This window comes from Dryobates pubescens, chromosome 17, assembly GCF_014839835.1.
Source record: "Dryobates pubescens isolate bDryPub1 chromosome 17, bDryPub1.pri, whole genome shotgun sequence".
Classification (NCBI taxonomy): Eukaryota; Metazoa; Chordata; class Aves; order Piciformes; family Picidae; genus Dryobates; species Dryobates pubescens.
The window spans coordinates 16,058,713-16,076,308 of NC_071628.1; the positions used below are offsets into that span (position 1 = coordinate 16,058,713).

Genomic DNA, 17,596 nt, shown 5'->3' on the forward strand with positions numbered 1-17,596 from the left:
CGTTTAGCTGGCAAGGACAGACTGCCATTATTTACATATAGCTCTTTTACTCAGGGACAGTGAGAAATGTAGCACAAGGACTTAATACTATCTCCCTAATTATTTATTCACATATCCATGAAAACTCTTACCTCAGTGGATCCAGTAAAAGCAATCTTATCAATGCCAACATGAGCTGCTATGGCTGCACCAACAATTGGACCAAATCCTGGCAAAATATTGACAACTCCTGGTGGAAAGCCAGCCTGTCAAAATAGGAATGAATGACAGGTAGCATGACTTAACGAAAACTGACACAGCGCATTAAATCAGACATGTGCTGGTAGTTCTTTCCCCAGATGGAGAGACAGAGACATTGTTCATGTCAATTATTCTTACCTCCTTGATGAGGGCTCCCATATAGAGAGCGCTGAGTGGTGTTTGTTCTGCTGGTTTAATAACTACTGTATTGCCACAGCACAGAGCTGGAGCAATCTTCCACGCAAACATCAGCAGGGGGAAGTTCCACTGTAGGAAAAAACAGAAGTTGATAGATGGAAAAATATTGCAGTGGTGTTTCAGTTTTTTTAAGATGTCAAGCTGCTACCTCACTTATTTCTCAGGTTGATTCTTGGCATAAATCTTTCTCAGCACAAAGCAAGGATTTTTTTTTAGTTACTGCCATTAAGAAAGTGACAACAGTGACCTTTTAGCTCTTTTCTCTCCTGTTCAAAGAAATACAGCTGCATCCACAGCCTTTGTAAAAGAGTCTTCTGTTATCCATTAATTTTTTCAGTCACAACTTTTAATTTAATTTACTGTTTTGCAATTGGCACTTTTAATTCCCCATGACAAATAGTCCTCGCTTCTGCTGCGTTTGGAAAAAAGCTATTTGTTCATGCTGAACCGTTTCTGGATGTAAAATTCCTATCCCTGAATACATTTTAAGATTAAAAAATTATATTCAAAATTAGATAATACTTAATTGCCTCAATTGCTATTAAACCCCCATAAATGTTAGTGCTTGATCAAAGTATTTCATTTTCTTGAAAACTTCTTGTTGAGTAGTTTATATGGAAAACATTCAAAGAACAGTAAACACCACTCTTTGCTGGTACAAAATTGTGTATCATCGTTAATTTCAACTTCATTTACTGGCAGCAGAAGGTGTAGTGAATATTAGTTTCGTGTACAAAGAAGTTGTGGATAAAGATAAGAATAACAAGACTTTCTACAAGGCCTGATCCCACCAGCTTAGGTGGATAGTCCCGCTGATTTCAGTGGGAATGCCAGAGCAATAAAATAACTGCTTTTGCACAGTCACTTGTACAAATGCATATAATAATCTCCTTTGGAAAGAAAATAGAAAATATCAGTCACAAAGAGTCAGCCACTGGCTAGAACATGTTATTGTGATGCATATCAGCTGCCACTCTCACAGACATCTCTCTAGCCCCTGGCTAGGTTGAAAAATACACAACTGTCTTTCTGTCACCGAACACCCAATTTTTTACTCTCTCAGTTGTTTATAAACTCCAGAGACAAAGTGATGTTTTAATTCCATCTTCAGTATATAAACCTGGGAGGGGAGCTATAGGGCCAACAGCGTGCTGACAGCCTGCACTTCTAATGGTATTGCAAGGACAGCTCTAATGAGTTTTATAGGCCAGTCTGTAGCCTTGTTTATGCTACAAAGCTGCCAAAGAGCATATATTTTGATGGAAGGTAGGATGTGAGAGAGGATGAGGAGTTTAGTGTTAGGCTTGCTGTTTAATTTTATTTTTGTAATAACACATTTGCTAGTGTAATGGTTGAGTGCATGCAGTGGCCCAGGGTCTGTATTCTGTGCCTGGTAGCTGTGGAGGAAATACCTAACAGGTTTACAGCACTGTTAGAATAGATGCACACAACGGTCATGCTGAAGTTTTGGATGACAAACTTGAGGGGAATAATCAGTTAGTATGGGGATGACTGGGTACCCTGAACAAAGAGTTTCACAAATCTAAACTAAATACATCCTGCTTTTGGCATGATCTTCAGCAAGTGGCCAAGTTTCTTTAGCAGACCTGTCAGTTAAGCTCAATGAGACAAGAACAGGAGACATCCAGCAACTCTGGGGTTCGATGTTGGGGGTGTTGTTTTGCAAGTGCTTAGCCACGTGCTTGGCTGGAGAATAAGGCCAGAGCCTAGAATCATTCATTCACAAGCACTACTCCAGAGTCAAGTTAGGAAAGTGCCTAAGTGTTTGCAGGAGGCGTATGTAGCCACTGCCGAGTGTTTGCACATTTCTCAGAGTTTCTATGAAGCACCAAACACAATAGCCACCCCTTAACAAAGACATGAGATAACAACAAATCTAAACAATGTTAAAGCAATCTTTTCTGGCTGCTTCTCTTTTAATGGAATTGCTGCATGTTGCTGTTCAGTGGCTTTGTGGTTAACATGAACAGAATTAAAAAAAAAATAAATCAACAAACGTTTCAGAGAATGTCCTGATTAGTTCCCCAATGCTTTGTCAAGGAAAAAAAGCTTCCACACAGTATTTCAATAGCTGTGTGTGAGCCTCCCGTTGCAACTTCTGCCAAATCTGGTTAACTGGTTCTTGTGAAAAAGTTTGCTTCTCAGTATAATTCCCATGCAGTGCTCAGCAAGACTACATTAAGGATGTATATTGGGATGTAGGGGGAGTATTAAATTTGATGAAATGCTGTGCTTCTCTCTCATAACAAATAAAACAAACATTTCATGTCTTTTATTAGCTACACAATGTTAATTGTAATGATATGTCTCCTGGAGTTCCCTTTTCTCCTCCAGCCTTGTAAAAGAAATAGCAGGAAAGAATGGAATTAAAATGCATCACATTCTCCCAGGAACTGAGGAGCCTGTTAAATCACAGTAAAAACTAAATAAATAAAAAGACTACCACAGCAAAGCATCAATTTTCCATAAGTTGTGTGAACATCCATAACCACTGACAGCATATTAACACTGTGTTTTGCTTTGCTTGTTTTAATCATGAGAATTCTATGACTTGAGACCTTAACTCCTAATAACAGAGCCTAAACCCTATTAGCATGTTCAAATAAGCATTTGCAGGGAGGCTGTTAAAGATATGTCAACAATATGAGCTCAGCTTTTTTTGTAATGGAAAACACACATAGCTGAAGACCATGTTTTATGTATCTTTAAAGAGAGCTGGTTCAAATGAAAATAAATAGCGCTAGTAGAGATACTCACAGGGATGATCTGTCCACACACTCCAATGGGTTCATGTCTTGTAAACGTAAAATAATCTCCATCTGAAACAGATGAGCACTGTTACTCTCAAGTGTAGTTTGACTTGGCAGAACAAAAAAAAAAAGAGGGGGGCTGGGGGGGCAGCTCTAAGAATCAGCCTTTGATGGCAATAAAGGAAAGCAGACTGCATATTCACAAACATCAGATGTGGATGGTATGATGCTAAAGGGAATTATTCAATTAACTTTTTGATTTGATAATTATTTTTAAGGTCCTGATGACAGAAATGGCAAAAACTCCAGTGGTGAGAGGTATAATTAGTTAAAGTGAGTGCTGTGCTATATCTGCAGACTTTAAGTAAAGCACTGTTGAGCTCAGGGCAGTGTGAGGCAGGTCCTGAAACAAACAGATCTGTGATTTGGGGTCAGACCTGTGGTCTGTTGGAATCTTTCATATAGCCCAGCCTACTCAGAGCAGCAGGTCTCTGTGCTGGCTCATTTCGCACAGTTGGTATAAGTGACTGTCATGGGGGTGCTGATGGAGTGCACGCTCTTCAACAAATCTGTATGGTTGTTGCTGCTTCAGCACTTGCCTGTGGTCTGGGAGTACACGCTGAGGTTAGACATGCTGTGATATGATGTAGGTTCTTCCCAATTGATAAAGAGCAGAAAAATGACCTGCTTTTTGTGGGGACTGGTTAAGGTATTGTCTAACCATCGATTTTGTTAGTGTGCTCAGCCTGCATCTGTGCAAAGTAGATTTACGGCACTTTTGTACCTAACTTGAATCTTGTAGCTGTATAAACTAGCCCAGGTTCAAACCACCTCTGAATTTAGGTAAAATATTTTTTAGTGAGGCCCCGGCTGAGCAAAGGACTACACTAAAGGCATGAGCTGAACGTGCCCCTTGGCCCTGCTGTGCTTGGTGATCTAGAAAAGCTTGAATCTTTGTACTGCGAAATATCACTTCAATTGCGAGTGTGAGAATGCTGAGAAGATGACCTGGGCTCAGCTACAGAAGATGATTTATCAGGAATGGTCAGACAGCGAAACAGAATAAGAGGAGGAGAGATTGTAGTGCTTTTGCTCCCATTGTCCCTGTCCAACACAGGGGTACGTGCTTTCCTTCACACTGTGAGAGCTGCAGCCAGCCTTGTTCAGTATAGGGGAAAGACTTAAGTTCACTACAGAGAGTACCTTTGGGGAACCTACTGCAATGTCCTTCACTATACATCTGGTAACAATAAATTAGTTAATCCATAAAGCCCCTTGAGTTCAAGTAATGACTTCAGCTTCAATTTGATTAGAAATAACTTGTTTTTAAACATGCTTATTTCTGTACATCTACTTTATGGGGTTTGCAACGTAGAAACCTGAGACAGAGAAGCTGACACATCAGCTGGGAGCTAGATACAGAATAAATATGAGAAAGGTAACAACAGTTTGCAACCAAGGCAAGAGACAGAATAGAGGAAATAAGGGAGGGAGAGAGAGAAAAGAGGCTTAACTGAGGAAGAGGAGGAAGAAAATAGTTGATCAGTTGGTTTGTGCTGCACTGAAAAAATGTCACTCTCTAGATGTTTAACAGCTTTCCAGTGGGGATGAGACTACTTGTTTCACAAACTGAGATGATCAGTTTGATTTTCTAGGTTATCTGTGACAGATGCTATCAGTGGTTCACAGACCATAGGAAGTAAAGTAAAATAGAAGTCAAAATACAGGAAGTATCAGACCAGACAGAAGTAAAGTAGAAGTCAAAATACAGGAAGTATATACAGGCAAAACTGTCTAAAGTGCTCAAGAGGCATATAAAGGAGTCAGCTAAAAATACCAGCTTGTACTTGGTAGTAGTGAGAGGTGGATTCTCAACCAGAAGGATGGTGACAACATAACAGTAACACAGTTACATTAGTACTGTCTGACTTTAGATTGTCACTGCATAATCACTGCCACATGTCATGATGCATGATTCACAACATAAAGTTATAGATAACCTGAACCTGCTTGCCAAGTCAGGCAAATGGTGGTTAATTCTACCAAATGTGGGCAGAATGTTCTTTCTACAGAGCAATACCTCCCATGCAGAGCTGCTTGTCCTGCTTTCTTCCACTAGACTCTAGACAGCTGCCCTTTCATGACACCTACTTCCAAAGTTCATCATCCACAGACTTACTGTCAAAATGGGATTTTTGAGGAAGTGAATCACCTTTTCTGAACGGTGAGTACACAAAGCTCCCCTGTGCTCAGAAATTAAATAGGAGACTTATAAAACGTGTTAGAGTTTTATGATTAGTTTATAGAAATCATGCCAATGACACATGCTATTGCTGATGATTGTTACTTTTTATCCCTCTACCAGCTAGCAGCCAGAAGAACATTGCCTGAGAGGGCACTGCCCGTCAGAGGAATGTGACAGTCTGATCCCACATCCAACCTACAAATTTGCCTTTTAAGTTGGGGTTTTTTAATCGTCTCAGCTGATGTAAATTTTCGTTCTTCAGTCCTCACTACTATTAATAGAGCTACATCAATTTGCAGCTGCTTAGCACCTGGCCCAATTATTTTTATATTTTTAATCAGAAAGACAGCAAGCCCCATTTACCCACAGATCTCACTTTGGGACAGCAATACCTTCCACAGATGTGGATGCTCAGATTTCCATCAGGAGCTCCCATCCAGGACATTTTATTTGCATAACAACCGTTAATACAGTCACATGCCTCATATAGCAGGACACAGCAAACAAGAGGGTAAGGAGAGCTGAGCTGGTTCTTTAAGCTATATTATATCATATATTGATGTAAAGATATGTTTTTGCTTGCATTCAGTTTATTAGTTTAACAGTTGTGAGTCTAGCCTCATTCTGTTTTAATTTAAATCATCAAGGCTTTACACATGGGAGAAAGTGAAACGGCAATATGAAGGTTTTAGCAGCTCTGAGACCAAAAGGAATGTGACTGTAAAATACACTGTTCTTCTTCTACTTGTCTATCATTTGCCTATTTTTATTGTAAAATTATTTTAGAAAAGAAAACCTCAACAGAAACAGAAGAAAATTTGGGAAGCTTCAGATTTAGTAGCACAGTGAACAGAAAGAGAAGATTTAATAGAGTTGGGTTTTTTTAGGTTGGTGGGTGGTTGTGGGTTGTTTGGGATTTTTTAGTCTTTGGGTTTTTTCCTTCAAATTTGGCTTCCTTTGATGAACTGACAGTAAGTGAACCATTGTTTAACACTGGCCTTGCTCTAAAATAGCTTTATGAGAATGATGTATTTATTGTGTGAAACTAAAGACTACAGAGGAGCATTAAACCAAAAGGAAAAATAATTGATACCCTGAAAAAACCTGTAACTATAGTTACAATTCTACACTACTGAGAACTCTGTGTGTTACCACTGAAGTTTGCATTTAGGAAAGCATGCTGAAAATGTGCCTTCATTTCCACCAGCACAGACCAACACACTGAAAAAAATCAGTTTTCATCTGATAGGAGGACAAGAATAAGCAGAGAATATTTATTCTCCTTAACCTGGCAATGCCTTTTGGTGACCGACCTAAATTCTGTGTATCTGCAGGGCTAACAAGCGAGACCAGGGAGAAAGAGATTAGAGAACAGGAAATTTGTTGACTATATGATTTTATGGTGTGCTCTGCACTTTTGCATGTTTACATGTGAAATGCAAGCAGCAAAACCAGAATTTATGAATCTCAGCCTAAATGGCTGTGGAAATCTTCAAGTGTTCTTACAGGAGAGTCTACACTTGAAGCATTAACATTGTTATTTCTTTGGTGAAGATACACTAGTCATGACAGACATCAACCAGGACATACTGCAATTTTAATAAGCCAAAACAATAACAGTTATGTGATCAATTTTCCTCCTGAAAACTTTATGGCCACACTGTCAATTTCTCTGCTTGCCTACATTGCTTGCCTGATGCTTTGCTGTACAGAGGCAAGCTAGTATACTGCAGATACCATGTTACATAATGCAATTTTATGTGCCTTCCTGGTCTCCTTCAGTAAAGTGTAATAAAAGTAAAGTGTAAAAAAAAGTGTAATAAATAAAGAGTGCATGTACAGTGAACAGTGTGCATCACAAAACCAGGAGAGTCCACAGAATAGATGTTGGGTTTCCTTACTGCTTTTCCAAAGCTTTATTTTACACAGGTGAAAGATGAATAGATTTATCTTACCGACTGCACCTGTGTAAAATCATTCTTTGCTATCACATGACACTTGGCATCATTACAGCAGTTGGCACATCTAGCCAAGACTGCAAATTACTATGTGTACAATGGAAAAGGCACCTGTATTTGTTGAACAGCTGGGAAGGAAGAGTGGGAGGTAAAGATTTTTTGGTTTTTAACTCCTTAGGATAAAATAAAAGCAGAATAGTTTCCTAGCACTCAAAGATTTCTCTCATACATACAGGATAAAACTCATCCCACTCATAATTTGAAGAAGCATATATAAGAAAAGAGATATCTGATATGTATGTACAGTTCGCTATAGTAACATTACAAATTCTCTCACAGTAAAATTAATTTAGATCCAGTGTTACTCCCAAGTAAAATGATTTGCATAGGCATTAAGAAGACATAAATAAAAAAGTTATATGTATGTAAGCATACCATTTCTTAAACAGGCAGCTAACACTATTTTCATGTGTTTCAAGGTATTTGTCAGGCTTATACCACATCCATTTAACAATATTTAAATGTAAGTATCGAGCTTTCTCCTTCTCAAATGGACACATGCAAAAGAAACAAAACACTCTTTTGGATATGGATGTAGGGCAGAGCAATAGTAGGTCATCTAGCCCTTGCTGACTTTTAAACAGCTGCTTCAGCCACATACTACACATTAGAAGACCAAACGAAGGTTTTCTTTCTGCCTTTCACAGAGCTGCAATCTATTAGGCCATTTGGCCACAAGAAAGAAGTTTTAGGAGCATACCTCTGCTTTAATCCCCCTTACCTACAGGAATGGTCATTCCATGGATTTTGTCTGCCCAGCCAGCATAATACCTCAGGGTTTTTATAACTCCCTGAAGATCTACATAGAAAGCTTGCAAGAAGGGTTTGCCACTGTTCAGTGATTCCATAGTCTAGAGGACAAGAAAAAGTTAAGAGATATAAGCATAGCAGCATTTTGTACCTCAGTATTCACTGTCTTAACAGCTCTTCAGTCATGACAAAGATTTTAATGAACAACTGGTTATGCCTTGGCACAGTCTTAACCCAGAAAGTTCAGGACAACCATCTGATCCCCTTTGTTGCTTCTTTTCTGAGAATGTGACCCAAAAAGCATTTTCCTTAAAAAAAATGCTCTATGGAGCATTCTGGGGTGACTGCTTTTAAGAACGTGCATGCACGTGTGTTGCATGTGTGTATCTCTCTCTAGTGGGTTTGTGTGTGTATCCACATGCATGTACACACGCCTGTGTCTATTTTGGACCTAATAGCCTCTGTGTTTGGTCCAGATATATAAATGCTAAATTGCTTTAATCAGGAGCCAAGGAAAAAATGCCTGTCAAACTAGGTTCTGTTATGTTAACGATAACAGCTGAGAAGGGGCTCCTTGTAACCCCATATTAATGATCTGAATCCATAAAGAGAAGAATGGACATATCCCTCTTTATATAATTGATGTGAATATAAAAATTTCTCTATACGGCTGCCAAGACTCCTGCTGAGGTCTGAGATATCTGTACTGTACAGCCAGTTTATTTATTGCCATCAAATAAACAAACTCTCCTCTAGGGAAGCTCATAAATTAACAAGCTAATGTTCTTATTTTTAGGTTAATATTCCTACTTTTTAAAGTATCTTATAAGCTATCCTCTTAGGAGCTCCTAAGATCATTTAGCAAAAAGAATCCAATAAAATATCATAAGATGTTGAGCAGCTTAACTCCTTCTCAATAGCTGTCTAATAGAAATCACTAAGAATGGGCAAAATACGCCCATGTGTAACACACCAACTATCAAATGAGTTTCTATAGAGAAGAATGGAGGCCTAATTCTGCACTGACTTATATCCCCAGGAGCAATTAATGGCATTGCCTGCAGTGCAATTCAGTAAAGAACTTGGCTCTAGAAATACAAATCAAATGACAGGCAGAGTAAACTTGATTTGCTGTGCACTTCCTTCTCCCTGTGGCGATTTTACAGTATATGCTGGTGGTAAGATGATTTAAGTGTTGACAAAGCTGGAATTAAGATGTTCATCAGCTTAGTTCAAAGCACTTGACATGCGGAAAACAACATTAACAATGCCACCGCTTGGATGGCTTCACACGTGAGTGAAATAGTGCAGTACCCAAAATTCATGTTACCAGCTGAGAGGCAGCCAGCATGTCACCTGCCATTTCACTGATCTCGGCACAAATCACTCAGTCTTCCATTTTTCAGTTTAGAAAAGTTACAAGTGTGCATAATAGGCATACTTGTGTGTGCACACCCCTGCGCTTGTCTGATGTCCAATGTAAAGCTCGTTTCTGAGTCAGTTGGAAGACTTCTGTTCACTTCTGTGAGCTCTGGAGTAGGTCTTAAGTAGACAATCAGCCATCTTAGCCATCAGGCTGAGTGTAGTTTTCAAATATAATTGGTATTAACACATTTAGGAACCAATTTGCTCTGGGAATGTAAAACTGACAGGTGATTTGAGTGTTGACTTTCATGCACCACTTACAGCAAGAATTGCCCTGTCTCTTTCAACCAAGTCTGCGAGCTTGTCCAAAAGGTGGCCTCTTTCTGATGCATCCATTCTCCTCCAAACTGAACCCAGAGAAAAAGCAAGGCGAGCTGCCCTCACTGCTTTGTCTGTATCAACCTGTCCAAAAGGAAATAAAAAAATCAAAGGCACTGAGTTAAATAAATCACCAGGCTTAGGAAATTGCTGTTGTACAACCTTAGTGACACGATGGGTTTTGGAACTGTGGTTAGTAAAATAACTGTCCAGCCATGCTATTCGGAACTTGTTTTGATCTGTTTATACGTTACTACCCAGTCACGGGATGTATTACCTTGTCAGCTTCCTGGATCTCACATATCTGCTCTCCTGTTGCTGGATTATATACTGGGAATATCCTCCCACATTCAGAGTTTTGCCACTCATTATTGATGAAAATCTATAAAAGGAAGAAAACTCATCAGTCCTGCATGAGCAAACTAAAGTATACAACCACAGACTCCTGGGAAAGGCTGCAGATTCTAATACAAAAGAGCAGAAGCTTAGTTAAGCCTGTGAAGATGACAGGTTTTAGGAGTTAAGGCTAAGGGTCTGCCCCTGATGTCTTTCTCTGACAGTGTCACTACAGAAGCAACATCAAACTCTAAATAACTTGTTTGACATTCAAATTTTGCTCACAGACTGTAGCAAACAATAAAAAGATAATTAAAAAATATCTAATAAATGCCTGTATCAGAGAAAAAGCCTTGAAACTGCTAGAAACAAGACAAGGATTTGAGTAATCATTCAGTTCGGTAAGTAAACATTTGGTCACTGATACAATCCAGTCAAGGCTGAATAATCTCAAACATCACAGCTCTTCAATACACAGCCAGTTGATTATGGCTTCAGTGATGTCTTGCAGCACAGAATTAACTTGCCTGTCTGCTTGGAACAATGGAAATTGTTCAGTTCTCTCAGTGTTGACATCATTTTAATTGTCACAGACAACTCAAATCTGAACTTTAATGATGTTGACAACTGTCTTGAGTTTTTTTAAAGCAGATTTTTACTGATAGTTGCATACCTGCCAGTTCTTTTCTACTGAATGACTTTCAAGAACAGAATGCCGTGGGGTTTTTTTCAGCAAATAGGGAAGTCACTCTAGGAAAATTACTGAATATAAAGTTTTCCAGGTATTCAGACTCTTCCTGTCCTTGCAATCTAAGAATGAAAGTTTTCAAAACATCCATGCACTATATGGGTTCACTGAAGTTCAAGTACCAATGTTCTTTCATTGTATTGCATGAGATATAACTTTAAATTTGTAAGGGGAGGTTTTGGCATCACTGAAATCAATGGAAATTTTACCAATGACTTCAGTGGTGACAGGAGTTCATGCCTAGAATGTTTTTATCCTTTTTTTCGCATGTGGGGTTAAGTTGTCTTTATACAGACAGGGACCTCCAGTTAAAGCAAAGCTCCATACTCCATACAGATACTACTATCGCTGTGGAAGAGCAGGAAGCCAAGGGATTCTTTGAAAGATTCAGGAGGCTCAGTTCTAGTCACATAGTAGAAAGTGGCCTATAATTTAGGTTGATATATTAAATATCAGTCCAGCTTCCTCACAGAACTACCTAGACACTAGGACAAAAATTTCACACAGATTAGGCAGACTAAACATCACAAACAACTTGTCCTAAGTAGTACTTTGCCATCTCTTAATTCTTGCACTTTCTGCTGCCTAGCTACCATGCAGTAAGGAAGCTGTTACCTTTGCGCTGGTACATGGCTCAAGTCAGCCAGGAGCGCTCTGGGAGACAATGGAAGACAGTTCATAGGTAAGGACTTTGCTTATATGGTGTTAGGTTGTTGGTACCTTTTTTGGCTTGTTTTCTTTACACCAAAGTTTGATGTGGCAAAACCGGGACAAAAAAAGATTGCTGTGTTTTGAGTAGAAATGAAGGAAATGTAAGACCTGCCTTTTCTAGTCAAGGAAGAGTATGACAGAATTACAGATCAGCTGCTGGGTGTTTTTTTTAAATCATGCAGTGAGGATAGCCACACCAGCCTGCCATCCAAATAGTCAAAATTTTACTCTGGTTTGCATGTTGCAACTCGTCTGATGGCAAAAAAGAAAAAAAAAAAAGATCATCAAAACACTGGGTGTTTAAGCAAAGAGGATCACCAGAGTTTTAACAGATTTGTAATGAAGAAAGGAAGCAAATAGGGAGGTAGCCAAAAATTGATGAGGAGAAACTGATCTGGGAGAAAAAATCCAAACACTATTCTAGCAAAAAAAAGAACATCCAGGAGAAAATACAGTCATAATGCTCAAGATGAACAGTTGCAACCCCAAAGGGCATAAAGTGTTTGTAAAAAAAAAGAACATGGTGAGAACACTGGTGTGCCTCTGCAGTTAAAATAAACTGCGTGCTGCTGTTTGCACACGAAGGCAAAGATGCATCTGTTATCAAACATGAGCTTGCTCAGCCTGTTCTCCAAACGGGGCTGATTAGCTCAGGCTCAGTGCCACACTAACTGCAGTGACATAGCTTCTGGTTTGGAGGACACGGGCAGACATAACCTGAGCCTGCCTGGAAAAGACTCTGGCAATTAACAACTGTGCACAGAAACCAACACTTACACGTCCTTCTGCTTCCATTGTGTTTCCTCATCTTCCCAGTGCCTCTAGCCTCAGCCACTTCACTGCATGCCCTTCCATCCATTTCAGAGTGCCCCCCCCCCTTTTTTTTTTACTTTCCTACTGCACCATTACCCATCTATTGCTTTCTTTGCAAACTGAATTTACCTCAAACCTGTTCATGTCTTTGGTCTGTAAGCTCCTCAGACAACTGGGGGTGTCTCCCCACTCAGTGATTACACTGCTTTACAAACTGAAGTCCCGGTCCCCATTAGGGCATTGTGGAGCTAACACAGCCAAAATAAGATAATGAAAGAATCACCACTGTGATCTCTGGTGACTAACACCATAAGCTGAAAACCTCCAGTGTATCATTGTCACTTTTCAGACTGTAAGTGAAACAAAGAAATATTGAGATCTGTGACCTGTGTGGAAGAAGCATTTTACTATCATCCTTTCCATGGAGTTCAGCAGAGTTAACTCCCTGACCAGTGTGTGTGGTGTGTGCTGAGGAGTGAGGGAAAGGGAGAAAAGCTTTCAGCTTCAGGAGCAGATGGCCAAAAGGAGATGTAAGGATGTTTGTTTAAGGTTACAGTACATACATAAACACGTAAGTTCCTCGTGTAATCAGTCTTGAAAGAATAAAACAGTTGGGTTGAGTACAAGAACGTGAGAAGTGGTGACACCCACAATTCAGTACTCTTCCCTTGTAGAAATCATCTGTTACTTTTAAAAAGTTTTTTAAAATGCTAACTACATTCTGCTGGGACAAACACCAATCATCAGGTTTGTTGGTACACAGGACACACATTTGTTCTTAAAATGCATTTCACCATAGGAATAAGAAGAAATGCCTTGGAATTACAAAAGAGTGTTGCAGTCCAAGCTGGCTGGACCTATAAGGTGTATTATTTTATTGACTGCTCCATTTATCCCACAGATTTAGAAAAAAAAAAAAAAGCAGGAATAGATATTTCAGACAGAGCATGGGAAGAATCTATTTGGCATAAAGTTAGAGCTGAAGGCAAGAGAAATTGCTACTGTTAATGGTTAATGTTAGTTTCTTCCTGTTCCACTTTCTATAAACAAGGTATTGCCTATACAAGCTCATTACTGTAAACTGAGCACATTTAAATTGGCAGTAAAATCAGAGTATTTACTCTAGTGCACAAATAAAGTACCTAGTCCCACGTTTTGGAACAGTTTCAAGTCTTGAAATCCAGCAGCTGGCGGCTTTACAAGCAAAACCTTACACTTAAATAATTCACTTTTGAAAGTTTTAGGTGTTCTGTGTCAGGTAGTACCATTCAGCAGATATCCCCTACCACCAAGACACAGATTCTTTTGCAATAAATTTGCATTCACGGGGGCTTTTATAACTCTTCCAGCACTACTGACTCCAATGGCTGTTGATTAAACGTATATATCCTGTACATTTAATCTGACTTTCATTATGGCCACTTCGTAAAAATGCCATGAAATGGACAAGCGATGACACATGGCAAGAACAAGGAATCCCTGCAAAGCCTCAAATTGTTGGTGTTTTTTTTCTTTCTGCCTTATTTATAGTGACCATGGTAAAGGCTGACTCTAAATCAGGGAGAATATTTGACAGCAAATGTTCCTATCTATGGATTATATATAACCCATCCTAAATACCAGATGAAAAAGAGGTAACCCTAGAGAAAAAGAAGGGCTTGCTTCCATGTAAATCATGCTACAAATTGGACAACACCCAGTGAGTTCATTATTCAACCTCAATTGTGAAGGCTATTCACGTTTATTATTCCTCTGGAATCAATGTTAATTAAGGCTGACTGGGGCTATAAATCAGCCTTTGGTTTTTACAACTTAATTCAGCATTAAGCCTATATATGTAAATAAAAGGTAACTGATTAACCACTTGAGTTTTCTAGGAGTTACTGAGGTAATTTGTTTTTGTTTGAGTGTTACCTTTTGTGATTTGCAGTAAGGCAAAGTATATGGTATATTTGCTGTGTGATACTGTGACTAGTTAAGTAATGTGGGCTGTTGGGTGCTATCAACAAAACTGTGCCAAAATGCAAAAGCAAGAAGGACACACTTGAAAATTCTGGAACACGTGAACATTTAGTTTGCCATCCACTCTCAGCAGAGCAAATATCTCCAACAGTGTCAGAGCAGGAAGGGAAAAGGCAAACCTTTGTGTCTTACTTGGGTGTCCCTGTCAGTACAGTGATTTGGCCAAGAACAAATCCAACTGGCAGAATGGACAATGCCTCTTGTAGTGAGGAATCTGGTTACAGTTGGTGTACAGTGGGCTAAGGAGAACACTAAACACTGTTTGTTAAGCAGCAATGTGACATGCAGAACAGGGCAGGAACTGAGGTAGCAGAGGGGTGAGGGGATGGGGAAGTTTTGAACGGGCCTTACAGTGTAATAGAGACAGTTGGAAGCTCCCAGTTGTCCATGTGAATGTGACCTTCAAGTGTCCTCATTCTCATGAGTTCTCATCCTAAAGGTCTCTTGATAATTTCTTTTCCTTCCCAAATGAAAGATGGAGAGGGCATAGCATTTTTCCTAAAAGAACAGGCACATCCCCCCTGGTATTTACAATCACACACACACACACACATGTTCTCATATACCTGATAGAACTTTCTAAGATACTTGTCCTACCACATGTTTTCCAGGTTCAAATGCTGTCAGCGGTTAGTTGCATACAACTACTGTTGACAGAGATCCATAGGACTAATCAAGGAAGCAATCTGACCTATCCTACAGGGCACTTTGAGATTCCATATCATACAAAAAAACTATTAAAATAAAAAGTAAAATTCAATGTTATCATGTAAACATTCAAGTTACTTTCAGACTCTGATGGCCAGTAGCTGGAAGGAAACCATATGCTATATTTTACAGAAGACCTGCATTTCAGAAGCATGATACAGTTAGTTCAACAGCATTTTTGGATGCTCATCAGTTTTGAAATCAAGCCAAGAGTAAATGTTTTCACCATAAGTCAAAGCAAATTAAGCTTTGCAAATAAATAACTACAATACCTTGTTTAGGTAGTCATCTGGCCCTGTTGGCTCACTAATAAGTAGCCACTTAATGTTCATTTCAAACCACGCAGGTAACTGAACTGATAGTATTCAAAGAGGAAGGGATGTGCATAAAACCGGGCTGAACAATCTGATCTGCAATGCAGTAGCAGCAAAATTTAGAGCAGGGAGAAAATGGATAGGATTTCCTGTTTTCATCACTATTTACCACTGAGGAGGTACTAACAACTCTCTTTATGGGTGTGTGTATAAATGTAAATATAATTGCTTAAAATGCAGCACAGATCTAATACCTCCCTTGCAGCTCTTAGCTGAATGAGATTTGGTTTCATGGCACCATAGATTCCCTCTGATGTTCACCCAGGGGCTAGCCCTGGATTTGGAAAAGGGAACCGATTTTTAAATTCACTGGAGATTCCTGCACGTTCACTGCCTCTCTTTTGTATTGTCTTGCTTTAAAACACACATAAAAAAAAGTAATTTGGGTTCCTTTAATTCATAAGAGTAATCAACACAGGTGGCAACAATATAACTTTTCATTTCCTTTCTTGAAATGTTCTTAAATGATGTGCGAGTGAAATGATGAGCCACATTCTTAATTAGATACTGCTTTGTGATGATGTCATCAGACATTTTCTTCAGGCTCCCCAGCTGTACAATAAGAATTTCAGCCAGTGGACAGACAGTGGGCTAGCATTCAACTCTTTGGAAATGGAATTATTTTCCCATGGATTTAATAAACAATGTTTTTGTGCTCTTGCAGATCCAGAAATGTTTTTTTGGTACAGGAAGAGGATTTTAACATCCAAATAATAATGGCTTCCCACAGGAGAAATGGTTCTGGATGAATGGAGGAAGGAATGGGAATTTCCTAACTCAATTGATTTAGTAGCTGGTTATGGTTTCATTCCATCAAAGATATTTTTTTCATATGTGACTTTCTCCTTGGAGAGCTTTTGACATTAAATCTGCACGGATGGGGGAGGGGGCATCAGATGCCGAAGTACTTTACAAAAGAATCACAGCTGTTTGGCCCTCAGCATCTTCTCATAGCTAGAGGCATTAAGAAATACATAATGGCACTTTTTTTTTCACTTTTTTTTTTTTGGTGGGGAGGGACATACAATTTTAGAGGCACGCAAAAAATCCAGCAGCAGCATTTCCCTTGGTAAATACTGCACAACATCACAGATACTGGTCACCTGTGCCTCAGTCTGGTCAGGAAATTTCATATCCTTTCCCATCTCAGCAACTTCATTTCCTCTCCTTTGGAAACATTTCAAGAGTCCTAACGATTAGTGCAATTGTAAGAGAATGAAGGGGACTGCCAATCAGAGGTGCAGCTTGTTTATTTTTTCAAGCTTTGTTTTCCTTCAATTTTATGGCTGTCTTGATACAACAAATCTCTTACATTCTAGCTGGGACACCCCTGGGAGTGACTGGAAATCAACAGCTGCCTATGGAATTGGCAAAAACCTGGTTTATAAGTAGGCACTAGGAAAGCAAAATCCAACCCCAACAGACTGATTGCCGCCTGGCCAGCGACTGACCAGCGGTGCCATTTTCTTGTATTTTTGAGAATAGGATTGTTCAGGTGAACAGCAAGAGTCACTGCTCCTTACCGGCAGTTCACTAATAATGAACAGACTTTGAGGCCAACCTTTCCAAATGTTTCTCAAAGCACTCCACAAATGAGATGTTCATTGGGCAGTGCCAATGACTGTGTCACTTTCAAAAGATAAGCCTACATAAACCAAGGCAGGCAGGCCTGCTTGAGCACACCACAGCAAAGATTATCGTGTTGTTCATTACAGTTACCACAGAGCAGTATTAGTCCTGCAGAAGCTACCCAGTTTTGTTTCTTGCAATGAGATGGCTTTCAAATGTGGAGGAGCCGTAATTGCCTTAAGAAGAGTAACTGTGAACTGTACATGAGTAACACTGAACTTTGCACCTAACTTCATTATGGCAAGCAAGCTGCTGTGGACATAGCTGGTTTTCAGCCACTAGAGGTCCAA

The 17,596-nt window shown here is 39.4% G+C and overlaps 1 protein-coding gene across 1 annotated transcript in view; it reads right to left on the reverse strand.

The window, feature by feature from the left end:
• ALDH1A2 (aldehyde dehydrogenase 1 family member A2) overlaps nucleotides 1-17,596 on the reverse strand; it is a 53,977-nt gene that overhangs the window by 19,587 nt on the left and 16,794 nt on the right. Inside the window, exons 2-7 of the mRNA XM_009911235.2 lie at nucleotides 10,243-10,347; nucleotides 9,909-10,049; nucleotides 8,194-8,323; nucleotides 3,217-3,278; nucleotides 379-507; nucleotides 132-245 (exon numbers count right to left, since the gene is read on the reverse strand). Coding sequence (XP_009909537.1) covers nucleotides 132-245; nucleotides 379-507; nucleotides 3,217-3,278; nucleotides 8,194-8,323; nucleotides 9,909-10,049; nucleotides 10,243-10,347 — 681 coding nt within the window. The remainder of the gene's footprint in view (nucleotides 1-131; nucleotides 246-378; nucleotides 508-3,216; nucleotides 3,279-8,193; nucleotides 8,324-9,908; nucleotides 10,050-10,242; nucleotides 10,348-17,596) is intronic.